The sequence below is a fragment of the Numenius arquata genome, chromosome 14 (genome assembly GCF_964106895.1).
Source record: "Numenius arquata chromosome 14, bNumArq3.hap1.1, whole genome shotgun sequence".
In the NCBI taxonomy this organism is placed as follows: Eukaryota; Metazoa; Chordata; class Aves; order Charadriiformes; family Scolopacidae; genus Numenius; species Numenius arquata.
This window is the reverse complement of record NC_133589.1, coordinates 5,025,250-5,047,725: the sequence shown is the minus strand read 5'-3', so window position 1 is coordinate 5,047,725 and position 22,476 is coordinate 5,025,250. Positions and strand designations below refer to the sequence as shown.

The window sequence follows — 22,476 nt, the reverse complement described above, 5'->3', positions numbered from 1 at the left end:
TGGCCCTGCCTAAGGAGAATGAAGCCGCCTTGGGGCTTGGGGGATTTGGAGGTGAATTAGGAAATCCCTTCACAGTGGCAGGGCAGATCTCAGGAGCTGATGGCGTTTTGCAGTAGGGCATTGGAGGTTTCAAGGCCATGCTGGGCATAGGGGGTCCATGGTGTGGTCCTTCCAGATGCAGATTCCGACGGCATCTTCCCTTCCCTCTCCCCACGCAGTGCAGGGAGCAGGAAAGAAAGCAGGAACTGGGGTGCAAGATGCTCCATACGTGGGCTTTTGGGGAGGGCCCCCCAGCTCTCACCAGCCCGGCGCTGCCAGCAAGGAGCCTTGCAGCCAGGCAGGAGCTGTGGCACATTGGTCCCCCTGTGTGCCGAGGCCGGGGCAGGCAGCGGGAGCTGGCAGTGCCACCCAGCCTGGCAGGGCTCTCGTGGCCCCGACCTTTCTGGCTTTCAAAACAGGACAGGAACAAAACGCACTTTTGTTTTCAGTTCGGGAGCTGGAACGGGACCTTCGGGCTGTTCCTGGGATGTTCCGGCATCCTGGCTGCTGCTGGGCGGGGGGACCGCGTTCTGACACCCTGGACAGCCTCGCTGCACCCTTGCAGCGTTCCCATTTTGTCCTTCGGCGGCAGAGCCCAAAGCTCTCCCTGTCCTCTCCTGCAGCCAGGCGGGCTGGGGGTGCTCGCCCAGGGCCGCCAGCAGGGACGAGCAGCTCTCGCGAAGGGCCAGCCTTCAGCTGGAAACCCTGACGGCTCTCGCCACGGCTCGTGTGGCTGGTGAGCCCCGGGGAGGTCAGGGAGTTTGTGCCGCTGCTTGATGCACAATGTGACTGTTGCCCTCGGTGGCACAGGGCACTGAACTAGAAAACCAGCCTGTCCCCACCTTGCCTCACCCCTAAAACCTGGCTGGTGGCCACCCACTGGCCCCTGGCCAGCGACCCCGGACCCTGCTGTGGGGACACAGCTGGGGACAGGAGGGCAGGGAGCAGCTGTGGCTTGCAGCGAGGCCGTGCTTATGCCCATCACATGGGGAAAAGGAGGATTGAGCCCCACATCTGGCCATTAGCAGGGTTGGCTGGTCCTCACCTGGGGACCTTCAAGTCACAGAAATTAGGGACAATGTGAGCCTGCATCACCAAAATTAGGAAGATGCCGCTGGGCAGCCTCTCCCTGCGCAGGGCTGGCACCGTTTTGCTGCTCAATGTATCGGCCCTGAGGCAGGCAGGCAGCAGATGATGAGGGTATTTTTTCTTTCCTTTAGTGTGAAAAGGGCTATTTCTAGAAGAAAAAGCAAATCACCGCACCCCCTCGATAGCCAGCCGGTGGGGACGTGGCATCTTGCTGTCACCCACTGCCTGCCCTGGAGTAGCCCCAAGGGCAAAAAGCTCAGTGACTCTCTGCTTCCCGGCCCCTCTCCTTATCAATCTCCCACACCCACAAATGGAGAAATAATCTACTGGGTTCCCGTAGAAGAGATTGTGGAGCCGGCCGGTCATGAGAAATAACACAGGCCCTGCCACGTCGGTGTGCGTGGCAGTCGCTGCCGGCAAGGAGGCTCCTTCCAGTACTTCCCAGAAAATCCCTGGGATGTACCCAATAATTCCCTGGGAGCCACTCGCACTCGCCCGCCGGGGTCTCCTGTCCCTCTCGTGTGCCAAGAGCCCATTTAATCTTGTTGAGTGACAAATTCATGCCACCCTTCACAGGCTCAGGCTTTCTGTGGCATCTGTCATGGCAGGGAAACACGTTTTTTTAAAAGAAAATCATGATTCCCAGGTAATCTCAGCAGTGGGGACTTAAGGAGTTCACTAGGAAAAATAAAGCCTGTTCTCAACTGCCTGTGCCACAGAAAGCCGGTGTGAGGCTGTTTGCGTGTCCTGTGGCGTTTGGTCCAAAATCTCCCCAAATCTCCCCAAACGCTTCTGCTGTTAGAGCTTAGCCAGGGCTGGATGGGGACAGGTCCCCACGGACCAGGAGCTGCTATGGGGCTGGGAATAGGAGGGTTTGTAAAGCGTGAGGCTGGGGAAGGTGTGGGGACCCCCCAGGGCAGCTCTGTCCCTGTCTCCTTTGGCTACAGCCCCTCCGTGGCGCAGTAACACCTGGCATCGCCTTGAACCCCCCAATGCTGTGTATCCCTGTCCCCCACGACCCCGTTGCCCTGATCCGTCCCTTTTCCTTGTGCCGGCATTAGGGTTCACGCAGGAGCCAGGTCAGGGACTGGATCCAGCTGGAAGCATGTGCCCTGCCGAAGGTCTGTGCCCCGAGTCGTCTCCGCACGGGTCCGGCTGGATGGGTGCCGCCCCGAGGTGCCGCCGTGCCAGCACCCCCCTGCTCCGGGGCTCTTGTTTGTGCCTGCGGGTAATATTGTCCCTGCGAAAAACACGATCTTTGTTTTTGCTGCCTCAGGGCTGAACCGTTGCCCTCCCCAGGGATGGGTCCCTGAGGGCTGGCGGGGATTTATAGCTTGCCGTGATTTATGCCAGAGGTGGAGCGGGATGGAGCCGTCGCAGCCGGCACCGAAGGAACCCAACACCAGGACTGTCCCGGGGTGACCTTACCTGGCCATGCAGGGCAAAGTCATGGGGACAGATGAGTGTCCCCTGAGGACAGCGGTGGCATCCACAGGATGGGTGACAGGGTGGATGTGTTCAGAGTCCCCCGTCCCCCTCCTGGAAAAAAACAGACATGAGATTTTAAAATGCAAATCTTTGCTTCTAGTTCAGGGGTTGGCTCCTCTGCCCCCATCCAGGAGGGATGTGGTGGGAGCTGGCACTGTCAGGAGGGACACCAGGTGACCCAAAGGCAATGCAGTTCAGGGCAAGTGGTAGCAGATGTGGTGTTGGACTTTGAAAAATCACCTGAGAAATAAAGCAAGGCAGAGGGGCTGTTGAAATAAGGGGTTACCGAGTAACCGGGGCCTGGGGACACCCCCAGGCACCTCTCCTTGCTCCATTGTCCCCCTCTGCGGGGGAGTGGAGAGGGGAGAGGGCAAAGCCAGCCCTGAGAGCCGACCCCAAACCCCAACCGCTTCCCCTCGGCTGTCAGCGGCCCCCGTTCCCTTCCTGCCCGGCTCCTCCTTATCGGCGCGGGGCTCCTTGGCCAGACCAAACAGCCGCCCCCGCCGCCGCCGCACGTGGGGCAGCGCAGGGAGAGTTGGGACCCAGACGATTAAATAAGAGCATCTTGTCTTCTGCAGGGTGTCGAAATCCAGCCCTGGGTGCCCCAGGCGGCTCTGCTTTCCCTGCCCCCCTCCTCTCCTGGGTGAGAGGTCTGCGGTTGCTCAGCTCTGTTTACTAACCATGGATTTTTCCCCTCCAGCTGGTTCTTTATTTTCGCTGCAAAGTGATGCAGAACCACCTTGGCTGAGAGCAGGTGAAAGCCCAGCGCCAATACCTGCACCAGTTCAGACCAGCAAGGAGCTGGGATGGAAGACAAGGGAACGTGGGGAGGTCCCTATGGCAGGATCGGGTGCGCAGGGTTGGGGGCTGCCATGAGCTGGGGGACACCTGGGGTGCTGGAGGTGGCAGGGTCACTCCGAAGCCAGCGCTGGCTGGGGGACTGCTGGGGACCGCCATCCTCTGGGGACCTCACAAGGATCCTAGGGCCATCAGGATGGGGCTGTCCCCTTTCTGAACCTGAGGCTGAAGTGTTCCCCACTTCCCACGTCACCAGCATCCCTCCTGGGACAGCTGGGGACAGTGGCTGGCCTTCCGGACAAAGAGCCTTTGGTGATGAAACGCCTCTTGAGCAGCTCCGTACCAGTGCGGCTGGACACACAACCAGCCCATACCAAGGTCATGCTCTTCCCCTTGGGTTTCTACCAACCATTGAGTTATGGCAGGAAGAAAGAGCTGATTTAGCCTTAATTTATCCTTGCTGCAAAGAGCCGTGTGTCTCTCCCCGCAGCCCCAAACCTCCTTGGATCTGGGGTGGTGGGACCCTTGCCCTGCTCCCTCCGCATCCCCCGTGTGTCCCTCGCTGCCTTGCTCCTGCAAGGTCCCCGCTGCTGACCGGGTGTGTGTGGATCCGTGGGGACCCCCAAAACACTTCCCACCCACTGGAGCCTTTCAGGGACCTGGGCAGACCCCAGATCAGCCCTGGTTTGGGTCCTCCCGGGGTCCCCAGGCTATCCCTGCTGCCCAGCCTGCCCCGGGCAGAGGGAAGGCAAAGGGCTCCAGCACACATGGGCTGTGCCAGCCCCGTCCTGGTCACCGGTGCTGGGAAACACCCTGGGAGCCCACAGGATTGTACTCACGGGAGTATTACCTGATCGCTGTTGCCGATAACGGCCTTTTACGGCTCTTACCTGGGCTCTCCAGCAGAGGTGAATCGGTTCAGCCTCCCACAGCCCCAAGGAGAGGTAAAGGAGGTGCAAAATGCTAAAAATGAGTTTGGGGAGAGCCAGGGCCAGGCTGTGCCAACTCCTTCTACCTTCCCAGTGGGTATCGAGGCGGGCATCGCGCCCTGGGAGAGCCCATTTGCCTGCCACTTACCCCCTGCTAATACTTTCCAACTCCAGTGCTCATTTTCAGCCAAATTGCACACAGAGGTAGAAGTCAAAAGGCTATTTCTATGCGCGTCAGAAGAATTGCTGATGGAGAAGAGAGGCAGCTCCCGCTGAGAAAAACGCTGCAGCGTGAGCCCAGCCCTTTACTAGACACCAGAGCAGCCACCGAGCAGCAAAACTTGACGGGAAATCTAGCTTCCTTGGGCTGGCCGCTCACGGCGTTGCTGGGTTTGTTTTGTTCTGGGCTTGAGATATTGGTCGGACAAAAAAAAAAAAAGGTTTGTAAGTATTGAATTAAAAGGATGATGCAGAAGCTGCAGGGTGCTTCGGCTAGAAAACGTGAGGGGTTTGCAGTCGGCCCCAGCGGGGCACAGGCTGTTTGGAGAACATGGGGTTCCTGCGATTAGCCTGCTCATATGACTCAATATATAACCACCAGTTACACACTAGATTTAATCTTGGGTCAAAAGTCATGGATAATTCAAACCACGCAGAAAGTGTTGATCGCAGGCTTGCTGGAGCTGTTTTTTTTTCTGCTCTTCTTTGTTTGGCCCAAACAACCTGTGCGAAGAAAATGCACCCTGGCCCTGGGCAACAGTGGGTTGATGTTACCTGGGCTGGTTTCTTCCCTGGCCAGAGCGAGCTCTGCTCCTGCTCCAGGAGCTGCCTGCTCTGCCTGCATCCCGCATCCAGCTTTCTGAGCCTCATTTCATCTCACCCGCTTGCTATGGGAGGAAAAAGCCAGGATGATTCATGCCCTAAACCTCCCATCGGAAGCATAGCATCGGTCCTCAGCCCAGTTATTTTCCTGTTTGTGCAGGTGACTGCAGTGAAGGTGCCCTCCTCATCCCAAATGAGCAGAGGTGTGGATGCTCCCTGCTGCATCCCTGTAGCAGACTGGGTACCCGGCTCAGCACATTCTCTATTTCCATTGGTCCCTCTCGGGTGCTGCCCCAGTTTCTTGTCTTGGGCAGCTTCCTTCCCGACCGAGTCACGAAAGCCACTTTGGTATCAAAAAGATGTCAGTGGGGATGTTCAGGAACATCCTGCCTGGTTAGGTTAATTGAGCAAAGGATTTCAAAGCAGTGTCTCGGGAGCATGGATCAGGGTAAGGACCTCGTGCTCTGAAGTTTCGGTGCGGGCTGTGGGGAGCGCTGGCTGCTCCGCACACCCAGGAGCGGATCGTTGCCCTCTCACTGCTTTCTGGAAGCATCAGCTGCAATTTCGTTCTGGCAGAATACTGTCTTGCAAGGATGGTTATTCATAGGGAAGGCATCGTCCCATCTGCTGGTGGCAGCAGACGTCACTACCTGGTTGTTGCATGGGGACAAGGGCCTGTCATGGACCACGGTTGAGCTCATCCGTCATTGAACCTCCTCTGTGCCTCCATCTCCTCTTAGGTCATTAGGAAGGATGAGTGATCCCTCCCTTCTCGTGCAAAACCCTTTGCCATGCAGCAACAGAGAGAAGGATGCAAATAGCCCCTACGAGCACAAGAAAGCTTTTCCCTGCAGGAACACGGAGGAGGCAGGGAAGCAGCATCACGTCCATTTTGCAATCAGGAGAGGCAGCAAGACAACCATCTCACCCACGGTTGGGCACCATGATGCTAAACCCCATCATCAGGCAGACCCTCCAGCTCCCCAGCTCCTCCTGCCCTCACCATGGAGCCAGTGGCTCTGGCCGTAGGGTTTTACTGGCACAACCAGAGGGTTTTGCCGGCAAACTGGGGATCTGAGCCTGGGCTAGAGCCAGCCGGAACCTGGGAGGGCCGATTCCTCTTCCCAGCCCCAGTACATCTGCACAGGGAAGAGGAAAAGCCCTTTGGGACAAGGAAGAGAAAGCACTGGAACAGGCATAAATAGCTTAGTAATAATACTAATGATAGCACTTAGCACGTAGGCAGCAGTTTGCAGAGCAGAGCGCTTTACAAACATTAATTAGTGCTGGTAGACAGTTCAGCGATATGGTTCCCATTTTGCCAACTACTAAGAGCAGAGAACCGACCATCTGCTTAAATCCTTTTTAATTTAATCCTGGGGCATTCGTAGGAAAATCCTGAGCCCGTTTCAGCATCAATTCGAGCACACACGGGCCCTTCAGCCCCGCTCGGAGAGTGGCAGACGCTGAGCATCCCGGGAGAGGGATGTTTTGAAGGGTGTTGGTGGCTGCGGGTTGTGCCCAGGGCATGGAGCTGGAAAACAAAGGGCGGCTGTTTTCCATGTCAATAAATACACGTGCTGTAGCCAAAGCCCTGGCGGTTTCCCTAAAGGCATGTTGTGCTGCTGGCACCTTGGGGGTTTGCCAGCCGGGGATGGAGGGTTTGATGGGCTCCTCTAGCCCTTTACAGGTCTCCACTTCACCTGTGGCAGTTTTGACGACCTCTCAGGACACCCAGCTCATTAGCAAATATTAAAGCAGCTGCCAAGCATGATTGGGGCAAGTTGGTTAAAGCTGTACCCAGGGCTCAGCCCCATAGGATGACCATCCCAGCCTTGTGGCTGATACTGGGGGCACTGGATGTGGCAGCAGAGGATGCCTGGTACTGGGACAAGCTAAAACTGCTTAGTATAAGGTATTCAGTGCTTTTTTTTATTTAAAGATACCTGCTTTATATTGCACAGCAAGCAACATCCCTGCAGCTCACGCTGCGGTGGGGTTTTGCTCAGGGTGGGGGTCAGGGCTGGGGGCTTGGCCAAGGGGCTGGAAACAAGTTTAAAGCCAGCACGAGGCAGACACATCAGCTGCACCCCAAAAAATCCTGGGGGAATGCAGATATCACAAGGTGCTGAGCCAGGAGGGTGAGTGGCTGTGGATGGCAGCCGGCTGGTGCTGGCACGGCTCGGATGGAAGCAAAGCTGCTATCGCACCTTGAGCATGGGCCGTGCAGCCGTGCATGGTGTTATTCTGCAGCTTGAACTCTCTCCACGGGTAATTTGCAGGCAGGAAAAGAGGTAAATGAAAACATGGGGGATGGGAAAGGCCAACCCTCCAGCAAGGAGATCCCCTTCCACTTCAGCAGCAGAAAAACATGTTTGTCCACTCTTAAGCTAATATCGAAACCTGCAGCCCTTTCCCAAACATTGCGTTTAAATTTCCCACTGCGTATGAACTCATCAACCCTACAGAAGGAAAAGCCTGCTCAGCTACAGCACTGGCTAGTTTTCTCAGGTTGTTTCATTAGAATTAGTGGCTTTTTTTTATTAGGTATAGATTTAAAAGTCTGTAATGATGGAATTTTTCCTCCTCTCTGAGCGGATGGGTCCTAATTCAGAGCATGGAGGAAAGGGTCAAGTAGGACTTACAATGAATTTTATTTCTTCTCCAGACAAAAGAGCTCCGGAATCACTTTGTCCCTGACTGAGCACACCACGTATCCTGCTTAAACCCCTTGCTGAGCTATCCTGGACTTGCAGCTACATTGCAATTATGCAGACGCTTAAGTGCTTGGCTAAATCAGGGCCCCCTGCCTGCTCACCATCTCTAGGGCCTTTCCAAATTATCCCCCAGCCCGGCCACATTTTGGATCCAGGATGGTGCAAACAGTCCAGATAAGGCAGATTTCAGCAAGATCCTCTAAGCTCGGGCTCAAGCTCTCCCTGAACATCTCCAGCTCTTGCTTGATTTTTGCCTCATGGATGACTTCCCTGGGCAGCTCCCACATCCCGTCTCCACACCAGGTTGCCTTGTTAAGTGTCTGATTTTAATTTCTCTCCATCAGGAGCCGGGCCTGAGCAATTACATAATAACGAGCTATTCATCCAGAGGGAGAGTGCGGATCTAGGTTAATTGGTCTGACAATTGAGCCCAATCCTTTCCGGTTTTGCCCAGTTTTCCTTATTTTTCTCTCCTTCTGCACAGTATCTGTAAAGCTCTCAGCCTTGTTAATTAAGAAGGTAACTTCACCCCGAGGGCTGTTTTGTTCTCCTCTCCCTCCTTCAAAAGCAAGAATAGAAAAAAATAAAAAGCAGCAAGAATTAGCTAGTTTGGGATGAAGCAACCACCTCTGAGCAGGACGGAGCCAGTTGGGTCTGACGGGGGTCAGACTGCGTGGAGCTGCTGCCGTTCTCCTGGGCTTTGGGGAAACAACGCGGCACAGAGAAAGCAGGTGCTGTACTGGGAACGCTGCTCCTGGCACGTTCGATAGACACGCTGCAAAGCTGGGAATTGCAGAAAACATCAGAGTCCCTCAGGCTGGCTGCGTGTTGGGTCATCGCCGGGGCTGGAAAGCTGAAATTTTGGGAGAAAGATGCAAAAGGGTTTATGGCTTCTTGGGAACACGCAGCCTAAAGGTTCAGGTACTTCTGAAACCCTTTTAAGCAACAATTACTGTTGCAAAAGCCCTGTGCGTGGGGGTGTGATGGCTGAGGGATGCTGGAGTCCAGCATCGTGCCCTGAGGCCACACTAGAAATGAAGCTTTGCCCTTTTTTGCAGACTCTTTGTGGCTTCTATTTATGAAGACCCAAAAGCAGGGAGCCCATCACAGAGCTGGGTCCTGACCCGTGCTGACAGGGGTGGGACACTCACCTCCTTATTTTCTTACTGACCATAAGTGTCCCAAGCCCAGTCCCAACACCACTATATATGAAGGAACTATAGCATATCTTGTGCCTCTGTTTTCATCATCTGAAAAGTCAGTCGTGGGTAACCCAGAGGTTGATTTTGGACCAAGGAGGTCCAAAGGAGGACCAACATGTTTCCTCGGAGGCTGGTATGTCTTGCAGAGAACAAACTGGCATCTTCAGAGAGGAGCCCCATTGCAAGGGTGAAGCAGTTCTGGCACGGCAGCGCTTGTGTCCCGAGCTGTAGAGAGGTGCTGTGCCCGGCTGGGCTGTGGCTGCCACCTGCACCAGTGCCCATCCCCAAGAGCCAGCTCAGGAGCACTTTCCCCATGATAAAAAAGGATGTGTACAAGATGGATGAGCAGGAAGCACAGCTGTGAGACAGCGCTGCTGGACTGGAAAGAGGAAAATCTGTGATAAAATGGCCATCCAAGGCGTGAGTTTGCTTTTCCAGAGGATGCCAGGAGCCCTGGATGGGGTCTGGGATGGAGAGCAAAGGCGATGCCTCCAAGAGGAGGGGGTGGTAACACCTGAAAAGCTTCAGGGACCGGCTCCCTGTGATGATTCCTCAGGGCTGATGGAGTCATTAGCTGGCGTGGCTGTAAGTGGGAGGGAAAGGAAGCAGGGCCCCCCCGGCAGGACGAGGCACGGCTTGTCCCCAGCAGCCCCTGCCAGGTTGGGGTGATGAGCCAGGTGGTTCCCAGCTGGTGCTCAGCCAAAAGCCTTGTGCAGGCAGGCAGGCAGGGTGACATGGGCACCAGTAATCCCAGTCCCACCGAGAGCTGGCTGGGAGCAGGCACTGGCTGCTCCCAGCTGGTGCCTTCAGCAGCAGTATGGCAGTGGTGGCACTGAGCCTGGCTCGGGTGGCACCAACACTGTGTGCTGGTGGCTTTGCGGCACTAAGTGCAGCAGGTCCCTGCCTTTCCCATCCCTTCTCCTAGGAAATCCTCGTCCCATGCAGCACAAGCTGCCCCCAGTCCTGGTGCACCTCCCAGCACACACAGTGGGACCCCCCTCGCCTCCCCTTTACCAAACAGAGGCCAATTCCTGGCATCCATAGCTGCCCCTGCCGCATCTCCCAGCACCTCTGGGAAATTCCCCAAGTCCGCCAGCTTTTTGGAGCTGTCCCCGGGAGCTGTTAGATGACTCACTGCCATCACCACCATCACAGGCAGAGGTGGAAGCGTTGAAAGCAGCGCAGGTGCTGCCCATCTGGGCTGGCATGATGGAAACGTGCCACGGGCACCGAGCAGGTCACAGGGGATCTGTGGGGTTTGGGGACAGCTAGATATGTTTCCATAGACCCTCAAGCATTCTCACCTGATATCTCACTAATAGTCTTTCAGTTGCTGCCGTTAATCTCCCTTTTTTGGATCCCAAGAATCTGGACACGGCTCCAGTCCTGGATACCTGGGGATGCTGAACGGAGACTCTGGGACATGGGGCATTGACCCGGCCACAGCCAAAGCAAGTTCGCCCCAAATTCTGGCAAGTTAGAGTTTTAAATATTATATTTTCAGAGTGAGTCTGTTCTGGGAGATGAGTGGCACCATGTCCCCACAGCACCTTCTCCATTCTGGCAGCATTGCTGGCACCCGCCAGCCAAAGAGGAGCGGGTGGGCAAGGGATCTGTGGATTGGGACAGGCTCAGACCCATCAAGGGTGGCCATGGGACAGGGGTATGCAAGCTCAGCTCCATGGGTGTCTGCCCACAGAGTGGCCTGAGACCAGTGTCCTCCCCTATGACAGGTATTTATGGAGCTGGATGGGATCCCCACAGCCCTTGTGTCAGTGCCCCGTTGGCTGCAGGACATCAGGGACGTTCGAGATCGTGGTCAGACCCTTCCCCTGGCTGCATCCCTGCTCAAGGACGGAGAGCTGGGAGCCTCCAGGAAGGAGCCGCTGGTGGGACGTTCCTGGCAGGTTTGGTGGTTGGTGGGAATAGCAGGCGAGGCGTCCTCGTGCTCGGGGTTGCCGGTCCCGGGGGTGCCCACGGGTGCAGCAGCAGCAGCAGCCAGTTTTTGGCAGCCATGAGCCGTGGCCCCGCATCGCCCATGGGTCTGGCCCCGGGGAGGCAGGGAGAGGGTGGCACGCTCACGTCTCAACACAACATGTTCCACAAGCATGTTTGTTAACGCAGTCACAAATAAACATTTTGCAGGATCTTTGCCAGGAGGACAGGGTTAACGTGTGTGGAGCCCTGAAGGACGCAGGAAAGCAGATGCAGGCCATCACCATGGGCTCTGGTCTGGCCTCCCCAGCACTGCTGGGGCAAGGGAAGCTTAATTCCCCTCTGGGGAGTGCATTGCTTAAGTCCTTGTGTACAAATAGAGAGGCAAAGCCCCATTAATCCTACCAGGAGGGAAACAATATTGTGGTGCTGGGGGAGAAGGGGAGGGTGAGAGAAAATAGCCAAAAACCTCCCCAATTCCACCCACCCTCGCCACTGGTGGCTCTGCTCCCCCTCTGCCCCCCACAACGGGCTCCGGCTTCAGGGTCGGTGGGAAGAAAATGCAAAGTATCAGCCCTGGGTCCTTGGGGAACTTCAGGCTCACAGGGACAGGATGAACAGTCACAGCCCTGGGAGAGCTGCAGGGTCCTGGGGGGGGAACGGGGGCAGAGCTGAGCAGGGTGGCATGGAGGAGGAGGAGGGGGGATGCACTGAGCTGCTGGGGGTCATAGCTTGTATGTTTTTTCTATATGGACCCGATAGACCCCCAGTTCCTCTTCTAATCCACAAGTTTTTCACGCTTTTTCCCTTCTCATTCTCTCCCCATCCTGCTGGGGGGGGGGTGTGAGTGAGCGGCTGGGTGGGGGCTTCGCTGTGGGGTCCAGCCCAACACATTTCCCCAGCGCCTGCAGCATCAACCTCTCTCTGTAACCCCAGGTAAGCTGTGACCCCCAGACCGCAGTGCCCAGTGGGAGGGATGCAGGGGGGATTGTGAGCCCGGGCTCAGCTAAGCAGGAGGGCTGAGGGCTGGAGGGAGGATGGAGGACTGGTCCTGTGGCTGGAGGAGCTGGATCCCGCTCTGCGGCCGGGATGGCTGCTGCGCTGCCACATGCGATCGCACAGTCCCCTCTAGTGGATATTTCTCCTGCATCAACACAGCGGTCCTGCCCAACGCTGGGCTCTGGACCCTGGCCCTGAGAACAACCCCGGGCCACCATCCCTTTTCCTCTCCCAAAATCGGGCAGGTTGACCTTGCAGAAGCAAAGCCCTGTCTGGCCACCACCATGGGCCCAGCCATCGCTGCCTCCCTTCCTTCCCCTCCTGCGTGTTTGAGTGACTCATCCTCCTGCCGTCCCCTGCCCTGGCTTTGTCCCACACCACCCGCCGCTCTTGCGTCAGGGCTGGCCCCGGCCGGCCCCTGCAGCCCTCGCTCTCCCCCTTCGCTGGGCTTTGCATCGGCTCGGAGTTATTTGGGCATCAGCCGACGTGAGAAAGAGCTAACGAACACCCACGTGGTGACAACTTCCCAGGGATCCAGGCGTGAGCATCGCTTGCTCCCACCCTGCCGGGGTCTTGTAAGCTTTGGTCCAGCTTGGATCGGGGTGAATTGGGCTGTTCTCGGGGTGAATTCCCTAAGGGGGTTGGGTGCTGGCACCCCCATCCCACTCCTGATGGCTGAGGGGTTTCATTGCCAGAAGGGCATCCAAACTTCCCAGAACTTTTCCAGTGAGTTTGGGCAGCTGAGGGCAGTGCTTCCACGATGTTAAAGACAGCGTCTTTGCTTTTGACAGCCTTTCCACCACAGCCGGCAGCGCTGCTGTGGCCAGGGCCACCTTTGCCCAGCAGCCCCTGGCCACAGGAAGGGTATGAAGGCTCCCATCATCACCAGACCCAAGTGCTCCCCTGTGCTTAGGGCCAGGGCCAGGTCACCACCACCTCCTTTCCCCTCCTCTCCGCCTGCCTTCGAAACTGTTCTTGTTACCTGGAAGGTCGGGGATATCTGTGACCTGAGGCTTTTCAAGTTAAAAAAAGGCACACAGGAGAACATGGAGGAGCAGACGCAGACACAGACTTGCAGGTCAGCTGCGTGCCAGCAGTTCGTGATGCTCTGCCACCCCTTGCCAGGCTGGTGGGGATGCGGTCCCTCCACCTTGCTCCATCCTTTGCTGCAAAAGACATGGCCCTGTCCCCAGTGCCACCACCGCGGCAGCTCCAGCTTGGGACTGGTGTCAAACCCACTGCCTCTGTCCCTGTACTGGGGAAAGGATGGCATTGCTCTGGGGAGCTGGAGCTTCCAGCATGGGCCACTGCCTGGCTGGAGCATCCTTCCCCAGAGCCCGATCCACAAATGGGGATCTTCCCAGCCCTGTCGGGATGGTCCTGCAGTCCTCCCTCCCCGCCTTCGCTCCTGCGTGTCCGGCAGGGCTATGGCACTGCTTACAGCATGCAAGCGCCGGTCAAGCACAGGGGTCACCCGTGGCACACGTCACCCACAGAGGGCAGGGGAAGCCTGTGGACACCTCACAGCCAGCGCACGTGGATGTTGACCAGCCCACAGTGATGGACAAGGTACAAAATCCCAGGGAGAGCCAGCCCACGACAGCACCAGCCCCTTCTATTGCTTCTGCTCTGCGTCCCAACAGGAGACACGCTTTATGGCTTTATTTATTATAAAAGATCTTTAGGAAGCTGTTTGCCACCTAAACCCACCCCTATTGCTGCCCACAGGGACTCTGTCTAAGGGGGTAATGGCACTGCTGGGGGCTGGTTTCAGGCTTTTGGGACACGGGGACTTGCCCAACCCCACAGCTGAACCCCCCCATCCCCACACAGAGGGCAGAGCCACGGGTGGGAAACTGCAAAACCCAAACTCCGTTTCTAGGAAGCTGGATGCCAACAAAACCCAGTGTTTATTGCAGTGCTCCTCATCGGCCTCACTTTTATAGATGTGCATTTAAAAACAAAAGCTCTGTGCATCTTAGCTGGCCACAGAAGGGCTTGAACGTTGAAAGAGCCAATTTGTCTGGCGATGGAGAGCCACCTCAGCAGGAGCAAACAGGCCAGCTACCTCCTGGGATTTCTGTGCGTCGAGTCAGAGCCTCGTGCGTGAGAAACTCCAGCTCTGCTTTCAAGTATATTTGGCGTGAACCGACGTGGTCTCTACTGCATCACATGTCCCACCAAAGGGGAAAGACCCTCTGGCCCCCAGAGAGCCACATCCCGTGGGTCCATCCCAAGCTCGAGGGAAGGTGGCTGGTTTGGGAAGCTGCAGTAATGACACGCCGGTTCCAGTTTTGGCTGGAGGATGGGCAGCGAGAAGGCTCTGGAGAGCTTGGACAACTCGTTTTTAAAGAGTGCCACTGGGGAAAAGAAACAGCCCAGACCCCATGAGGCCATCCCAGCTGCAGGAAGGGGCCAGTAGGGCTGCGGCGGAGCTGAGGGTAGGTGATGCTCAGCAGACGTAGTGGCTGCCCACAGTGGTCATTCGCTGTCCCAGCTTTCCACCTGCAAACCCTCTGGCCGAGGCAGCTCTTGGCCAGGGGTCTGCACCTCAGGTGGCTGTACATTGCAAACACACACCCCCCCCCCCCAAATACCTCCCCGAACCAAACCTCCTACCACCTGGAGAAGCACAGTGGTTTAAACCAGAAAAAAAAAAACAAAAAAAAAAAACCAAAAAAAAAACAAAACACCAAAAAAAACCCCCCCAACAGAGCCTTGTGGTATGTAACTCCCATGCCATGGGCCAAACTGTGCTGTCTTTACACGATCACCCTATCCCAAGAGATGGGGCAAGTTCCAGAAAAACCCAAGACAACGTGGGCTTCGTCCCTGGCCCCACAGCAGCCAGGGAAGGCACAGACTCGGAAGCACCGACTTTAGTAGCCCCTCCAGGTCCCAGGCACGGTGGGGGGCTGGCTGCCGCTGCTGAAATAGGTTATTTGTTAGCTATGTAGCTTTGAGCTCACATAGTTTTTTGCTGATGGGGGCCCTTTGGAGAGAAAAGAGGCAAGCCAAAGGCATGAGCAAGCAGCGTGGGGTGGCTAACCCCAGCCAAGCCCTGGCTACCGCCCCGGCTCATGGGGCTACGTGTCCCAGTGGGGAATTTCACTCCCGCAGTCAGGGAGTCCTCGGGCCAGGAGAGCGGGAGCAGGCGGTGGGATGCTGGACGGTGTGGGGGCAGGCAGCAGCGGGGGCCATGTGGCCTCCCCGGTGTCAGCAGTGACGCAGACGCACGCCGGCCCTGACGCACCCGGCGTGTCCCCGGGGCTTTGCCTGGGGCAGCCCAGCGCTGGCCCCCACCGTAGGCAGGGAGGGGACGCTCGGCTCTCCCCAGCAGCTGGGATGGCTCTTCTCTGGGGCAGGGAGGAGGAGGAGAAGCTGCTGCGGCTGCTTTCTGGTGCTGCTGCCAGGCCCAGACAGGTCCCTGCAGTTCAAGCTTCCCGTTAGAACTGGCCACTTCAGAACTCCGCAGCCCCAGCACAGTCATCCAGCGGTGGCAGCTGGCATGGACATCCGCACATGCCACAGCCCCTTGGCACCGGGCAGGCGGCCGAACACCTTGCTGCAGGGGTGAGTGGGGCCGGCAGCATGGTCTGTCCCCTGATGTCTACAGCTGGGACAGAAGTGGAGCCGCAGGAAGCTGCAGAACAAACTAACAGCCTCACGGGCACCTCTGAAGGGCTCCCCAGCCTTCAACAGCAACGTTTCCCCAACTTCTTCCCTTGTGGGACACGAGGACTGAAAACAGCATGCATGGATGCAGTTGTGACAACCCTCCATCAACGCAGCCCTCAACCTGCCTTTTGGACCTGTGGTGCCTCTGCTTTGCCCACTTCTCAGTGATGCTGTAGCTCCTCCACCAGCCCTGCTTCTCCACCCGGCAGAGTCCTCCCCGGCAGCTCCACACTGAAGACTTCAGGACGGTCTGTGGCATCAACCATTCCACTGCCTGACCCTGGTGGGACGCAGCACCCAGGACCTTCTGCGTGGAAGCAGGGCGCCCGGCAGATGCACGCCCAGAGCTTTCCTGGCAGGCTGATGTTGGACACCACCAGGAAAAGGGAGATGGGGTGCTTTGATCATGAACTTGCATGTGCTGACCTCCCCGGCTTTGAACTCCAAGGAGCTACCGTCCGATCAATGTCTGGCAGGGTGAGCGATGATCTCCTGCAGGAGCTGCCAGGCTCCCAGGAAGGTCTGGTGCTGGCACTGCCATTGCCTGCTCACTGCCCCAGCGATGCCCTGGGTGAGCAGCTTGCAAGCAACAAGCAGGTGTGAGGAGAGCCCCTCTCTTCATCCCGAATCAGCTCTAAAGCTGTGGCAGGTCCTCAGGGATGAGGGCGAGCAGGAATCCCTCCTGCCAGCTGGAAGACGGCTGGATCTCAGATGTGATGGTGCCTCAGGACTCCCTCCCCATGGCTGGATCCACAGGACGAGTGGTGCTGTCCCCATACCCTGCTGCAAGGACTCTTCCTGCAGGGAAGCATGGAGCCATCCCGTTGTATGGGGTGCAAGAAACAGCACAGCTGAGCCAGCGCAGGGAGCCTGGGCAGCATCCACCAGCTCCCCGTGCCCTTCCAACCACCCCTCTTCCCAGACCTGGGTGCTGGCCAGGAGAAAAACGTCACCCAAGGCAGCCCCTTGGTATGAAGCCCTGCAAGGATGCAACAAACCACCTGAGCAATCCCCGACTGCAACACAGAGAGGAGGATGGAGAGCCGGCGTGTGCCACATGGTGCACTGGACAAGGGCAGTGACACACTGAGGGTGACCTCATCTATCAGAAATGCCGGGCTGTCCTCGTGGGGAGTGCAGATGCAGCCCAGAGACCCACAGAGCTGGGGAGAATTGCCCCCCAGCTGGGCTGCCAGACCCACGGAGCCAATCCTGCTGCCAGTCCCTTGTGGCACAACCAGGCTGGGGTCTGCTCCCTGGGTACAGGTGGCTGTGACACTTCAGGTCCTCCTCCTCTTCCTCTCCGCAGCAGGGACAGCGTCTGTCTGTCTGTCTGTCCATCTGGGGTTTCAGCCTTCAGTAGGACTCTGCAGGGACACAAGCAGGTGGCTACAGCCCTGGGTGGCCACAGGAGGCGGGGGTTTAGGTGGCCCGGCCAGGTGGCAGGCGTTTGCTGTCCAGAATGGCCTTCCAGTCATCGGTCCAGGAGTGCAGCCTGCGGCTGGGGGGCTTCAGCTGCAGGTGCTTGTTGTGGCAGGCCGTGAAGAGCACATGCTCCCAGCTGGGGTTCAGCTCAGCCCCTGCAAAGCAAGGAGAAAGGTCGATTCTCCAGACAACTCCTCCACGAAATGCAGAGGTTGACCTTACTCCCACATGAGGACCCTGCAGACACAACCCCCTAACAAGAGCCTAATCAGCTGGGCAGGGACCAGTGCCCATCAGTCCCCTGATGCCATCTGCGCCTTGGGGCTGTCTTCGGTCACTCCTGCCACCCCGCACCCGCCTTACCTGTTATATCAGGTCTGTCGTCTATGAGCAGGTCAGCAGAAACCACTGTCTTATCTCGTGTCAGAACGATCTGCTCGAGGAACTCGGGGCCAAAGTGCTTCTCCACCCAGGCGTACTGGAAGGCAAAGGGGTGAGCGGTGAGCGCAGGAAGGCCAACGGACAAGGCAGAGCCCGGCACAAGCCCTGGCCTCCATGCAGGGAGGACATCTCGCTTAATAAGTGCATTAGTGGGAAGGATTCGGATGCTGCTGGAGCACAAGCTCTTTGAAAGCCAAGCAGCTTTTGACATCACCATGAAATATTAAAACCAAGCGCCTCAGTGCATGCAAATGGCAGAGCTCGGCTGACAGCGGAGCCGCCACTCTGCAAAGATGCTTAGGAACAAAACTGGTGGAGCAGGGAAATATCGCTGCCATTTTACAGCTGGAAACACGCAATGGTCAGCTGGCTCTCGCCGGGCAGTGTGGGACGGGACGGGGAGCTGAGATTTGGACCTGCTCACCTTCTCGTAAGGGCAGTAGCGGTACTTCTTGATCGGGCTTGTGCAGATGAATACATCGGTGCTGGCACGAGGAAAGAAACGTGGGCAGAGTGTCAATCCATGGCCAAACACGCTGATCAGGCCCTGCTCCCCTTGAGACACACCTGGTTGCCTCTGCAAGACCCTGCTCAGTGCCTGAACATCCCCCATCCCACAGGATCCCACACCTGCAGCACAGGCATGTTTCCCTTTTCGCCACCCTTACTGGGAACTGAGAGCTGAAGGGAAGGGGCTGATTTTCTTGACAGCTGCTCCAGGAGTCAAAGCTCTCCCTTTCCTCCCATTCCTAGTGGGCTAGGAGGCATTTTTAACAGTGATGTTGTACTTGGGGCTTCTGCCGAGAGGAGGACGAGCCTGCAAAGCCACTGCTGCTCCCCCGTCCATTTCCCAATACCGCAGGCAGGTTCCTACTCACTCTGCCAAATTTGCCATTTGCTTCACAGCTTCCACAGCCCCAGGGAGCGGGTCCAGCTCGATGAAGAAGTTCTTGGATTCCCATATGCTAATGGCTTTCTCCTGTGAAGGGAAAGAGAGCAGTTACTGCACAGGGCTTCTTGCTACTCTTATCCTTGAGTATGCATCTTCCCTGCTCTTTGCCAGGACAGAGGATGGTGGCAGTGAGAATGGTGGGAGCTCTGGCTCTGGTCCCCTCCTGCTAACCCTCCCGGCCTCTGTGGGTGCCTCTGTTCCCCACCTGCCAACTTCCACCCATCCCATACAATTCAGATCAGAGATGCTCTGGAACAGGCTTGTTTTTGCCTGTGCAACCCCAGACACAGAGGGAGCAGCACGTTCCTTCAAGGTGAAATACAAGAGATTGTCCGGAACCAAACCAAACCCCAGCTCTGCGTCCAGAGGGGCGCTTCCATGTGGATCTGGCTGATGTGGCCTGCTAGCCCTGCTGTAAAGTGGTGCTGATTAGCCACAGATGCTGTCTGCCCTATTTGTCTCAATCAGACCACTTAAAATAGCAGCCGGGTTGCTCTCTCAGGAGAAAGTGTATTGTAGGATGAACCACACATCAGCATGAATGCAGATGCTTTACCTCAGGGATGCCTGGGCAAGGTCTACCAGGCAAATAGAACATCTCCAGGGAAGGGTTTGAAACAACACGCAGGTCAGCAACTGGGGAGCACTGGTATGGCACACAGGGAGAGCAGAGCAGAGAGAGATCATGGGGAGCAAAACCTTGGGGCGAAGGCAGAGTCCAGGGGCTGCCTGCGATGGGTCCCGCACAGCTCTAAGGAAGAGCATCCCCTGCACTCCCTCAAACAGGTAATGGCGTGTCAGCCCCCCCAGCAAAGCAATTATTTTGCACAGACACCAGGTCGTCGGGGAGGGGAGCCTGGGAGAGCTGCAGCGTGGCTGCGGGCAGAGGAAGCAGCTGTGTCCCAGCCTTGTGACACGGCTGAGCCCCTGTGGCGGGGAGAAGTTTTAAAGGGAGCCCTGCCCTGAGGATTGATCTTGAATTTGAGCACCTCTGGTTTTGTATTTGAGGAAGGGGAATAGGGACAAGAGGAATTTTAAGCCCATCCTGGCTTCCTTGCATTGCACAGTAAGGAGGAGCAGAGCATCGGGGTTGGGGAGAGCAGCCTCAGTGATGTTTATATGATGATTCTTAAAGCTCATAGCTACAAATTGGCTGGTTGGACACACCAGCTAGACTCGCAGCTCCCTCCTGCCTGATGAGTGGGAATGTAGTGGGTAACCACCACGTTTTGCCTTTACTACACCTATACTAGGGGAAGAAACAGGCAACCATGAGCAACTGGGAACTCCAGGCTCGGGGAAACAATACCCCAGAGCAAACACTGGGGTCACTCGGGGAGTCACGTTCTGCTTCATCCTGCTGGCTGCCTGTGCCAAGACGCTGGCTGCACACCTTGCCAGCTCTCAGGAAGGTGAATGCATGAACCCATTACATATTTGGGCGCTGAGCATTTAACATGACATTCCAGAATGAAGCCCTGTATTTCTCAAAAAATCCCAGATAACGTGAGAAGACCAGACACCCAACTTAAAAGGAAAGAGTACTCAGATCAAGTGTTGCACTCTTCCCTTTTGCCTGAGAAGCAGAAAACATTCGTGGTGCAGAGAAGGGGAAAAAGAAGCCTTCTTCATATCTATTCAAAATTAAACATGCTGATTCGGTGCAAGAAAGCCAGCAGAAATGCCTCCTGGCACCGCAAGAACAGCTACCCTAACAGTTTGCCACGGGGCCAGGCAAACCTTCAAACTCCAGTTGAAGCAGCTTTAGACCGGTGAGCAAAGAATGATGTTCTATTTTTGAGATACCGACTGTAGTTGCATGAGAGACATCTGAGAAATACGCCCTGATACAGCAAAGCACTTCAAACCGCACTGAAGTGTTTTCTTACGGCAAGGACTTCCGTAGCTATTCTGCTTCCACTTATGTCAAAAAGCATTTTGCAATCAAGCTCGATGGGGGAAGAGCTAAGCTCATCTTGAAGAAAAGACCTGCTCGGCTCCCAGAGCCAGAATAACTCCCTGCGATACCGCAGCCAGCACACTGCCCGGCAGAGGGAAAAACCCCCCAGGCTGGGAATCCCACCATGTGCCACGACAGACCCTCGATTTCCTCCTTCTATCTCTCCCCATAAGCAATTTCCCTGCCTGCCCAGGGCTCGCCATCCTGCCAGGTCTGCGTGCTCAGGCTATTGCTGAGGTGTTGTTCTCTCTTTCAGAGCTGGGACCTTCAGCTCGTTGGACTCTTTGGCTCCTATTTTCTGCTCTCCGACAGCAGGTCGATGGTGCTCTCTGATGAGAGGGGACTGGAATGGCCCATGTGCCTGTAGCCACAGACAGGCTCCTGCTCTCTTCATCCCAGCTCTGAAACCACGGGTGAAATCAGGGCTGCCCTGAGGTTGGTCTGTGGAAGTTTTGCTATTTTTTCAGCGCAAGGTTGTGGTGGTGTTAGAAGATCACAGGCAGACGCAAGATGAACTCACTTCATTTAACACATCCAAAGTAGTTAAGATCAAGAAAAAATAAAGAGTCACCATGCATTACCCCCTGCCAAGCTTTTAGCATCTGCCTTACTGCATGAATTACATCCTCCGTTTCCCTTTCATCAATCCTGGCTAGAGAGGACACGTTATTCTTTCAGCTCGTCAAGCTGTTCAGGACTTTACCATTGGGAGAGCCCCAGATCTTACGCATGTTCCTTTCCTCGTAGCCATCATACCACTAAAAACAAGTTATTTGCTGTAACACCTTTCAACTAGTGCAACTGCATGCCGCAGACGAGACCACAAACATCCCATCGAGATGGGAAACTTGTGGGGGCAGAAACCGACTTTCTGCAGCGCTCAGCCCTTCGTTGAATGATAAAGAACAACATAAAGAGAGCTTCCACTTTTAGGCTTTAATTATTAAAATGAATACAATAATTTTCAGGCATGGGAGGGCTTGGGGTTGTTTTAATTTTAAGTAAGGCCTCATGTGAAGCACCAATTGCATGGTTTGCTCTCAACTTCTCTGCTGTGTCCCACCCCTCCTGTTGCTGTTGAGGAACTAAATAATCCATCTAGGAGCAATATCAATGTGCGTTTCTTGGCCAAATCCAAGCTAGAAAAACCCAGCAATGCAATTTGGGGTATTTTAAAACAGATGTTCTGAAAGATCTCCTTTCCTTGCATCTGTCTCCAACCATGCACGCAGGGAAAAAGTGACAGATGTGCATGAAATAATGCTGGATTTCTGGGGAAAAAAAAAGGCACCGCTGGAAGCCCTCCTGTACCTGTGTTTCGGTGGGAGCTCCGGCCAGCACCCGCAGCCCTCCCCAGCGCTGCACCCACGAGCTGGGGGGCCAGTGGGTCTCCCATGGGGCCGGAGCTCCAGCTGCAGAGCCACGAACGAGAGCCACGCGCGGAGCCAGGGGGGGATGCATAGACTCACACTCAGCTCGGGTCCCAGGCGCCCGTATTGCTCCGACACCCAGAAGCCCCTCCGGTCCTCCAGGGCAATGTAGGGCTTGTCGGGGTACCTGGCCCTGAACTTCTTGAGGAAGCCTCCCTCGAAGTCGGCCAGCACCCCGTCCATGTCCACCAGCACCCGCAGAGCCCTGCGGGACCCCGCTGCGGGGCCGACTCCCCTGCCCAGCCCAGCGAAGGGGCCGCAGCGCCGAGGCCGAAGGTGCAAGAAGCTGCTCAGCAAAATCATGGTGGAGGGGGGGTGGTGGCGGGGCAGGGGATGGGGAAGGGGGATCTCCGGGCGGGGAGGGGGCTTTATTTCAAGCACGCAGCCTGCAAGCAGGCGGCCCCGGCAAGCCGCAGGAGGAAGAAGCGGGGGGGGTGCAAGGGGGATGCAATGGGGAGCAGAGGGGGTGCAGGGGGGGTGCAGAGGGGATGCAAAGGCCCGTCCTCGCCCCCAGCGCCTTCTCCCCCTCCCCGCCCCATCCCTCCCTTGCAGCGAGCGCGGAGCAGGCGGCG

The 22,476-nt window shown here is 56.5% G+C and overlaps 1 protein-coding gene across 1 annotated transcript; it reads right to left on the bottom strand.

The window, feature by feature from the left end:
* Nucleotides 1-17,118: 17,118 nt before the first annotated feature.
* On the bottom strand, nucleotides 17,119-22,207 carry NT5M (5',3'-nucleotidase, mitochondrial). Its single transcript, XM_074158621.1, has 5 exons — nucleotides 21,944-22,207; nucleotides 18,441-18,541; nucleotides 17,987-18,047; nucleotides 17,485-17,599; nucleotides 17,119-17,276 (listed from the first exon to the last, which is right to left on the bottom strand). Exons 1-5 carry the CDS (start codon nucleotides 22,205-22,207, stop codon nucleotides 17,119-17,121), a joined length of 699 nt encoding a protein of 232 aa, XP_074014722.1.
* Nucleotides 22,208-22,476: the final 269 nt, after the last annotated feature.

What these genes read in the sequence shown, in the direction of transcription:
- NT5M (XM_074158621.1), bottom strand. Translation starts at nt 22,207, where the DNA reads ATGATTTTGCTGAGCAGCTTCTTGCACCTTCGGCCTCGGCGCTGCGGC. An exon ending in GCCTGGGACCCGAGCTGAGT is followed by an intron (nt 18,542 to 21,943) that starts GTGAGTCTATGC and finishes TTCCCTTCACAG; the next exon opens with GAGAAAGCCATTAGCATATG. An exon ending in CGACAGACCTGATATAACAG is followed by an intron (nt 17,277 to 17,484) that starts GTAAGGCGGGTG and finishes CTTGCTTTGCAG; the next exon opens with GGGCTGAGCTGAACCCCAGC.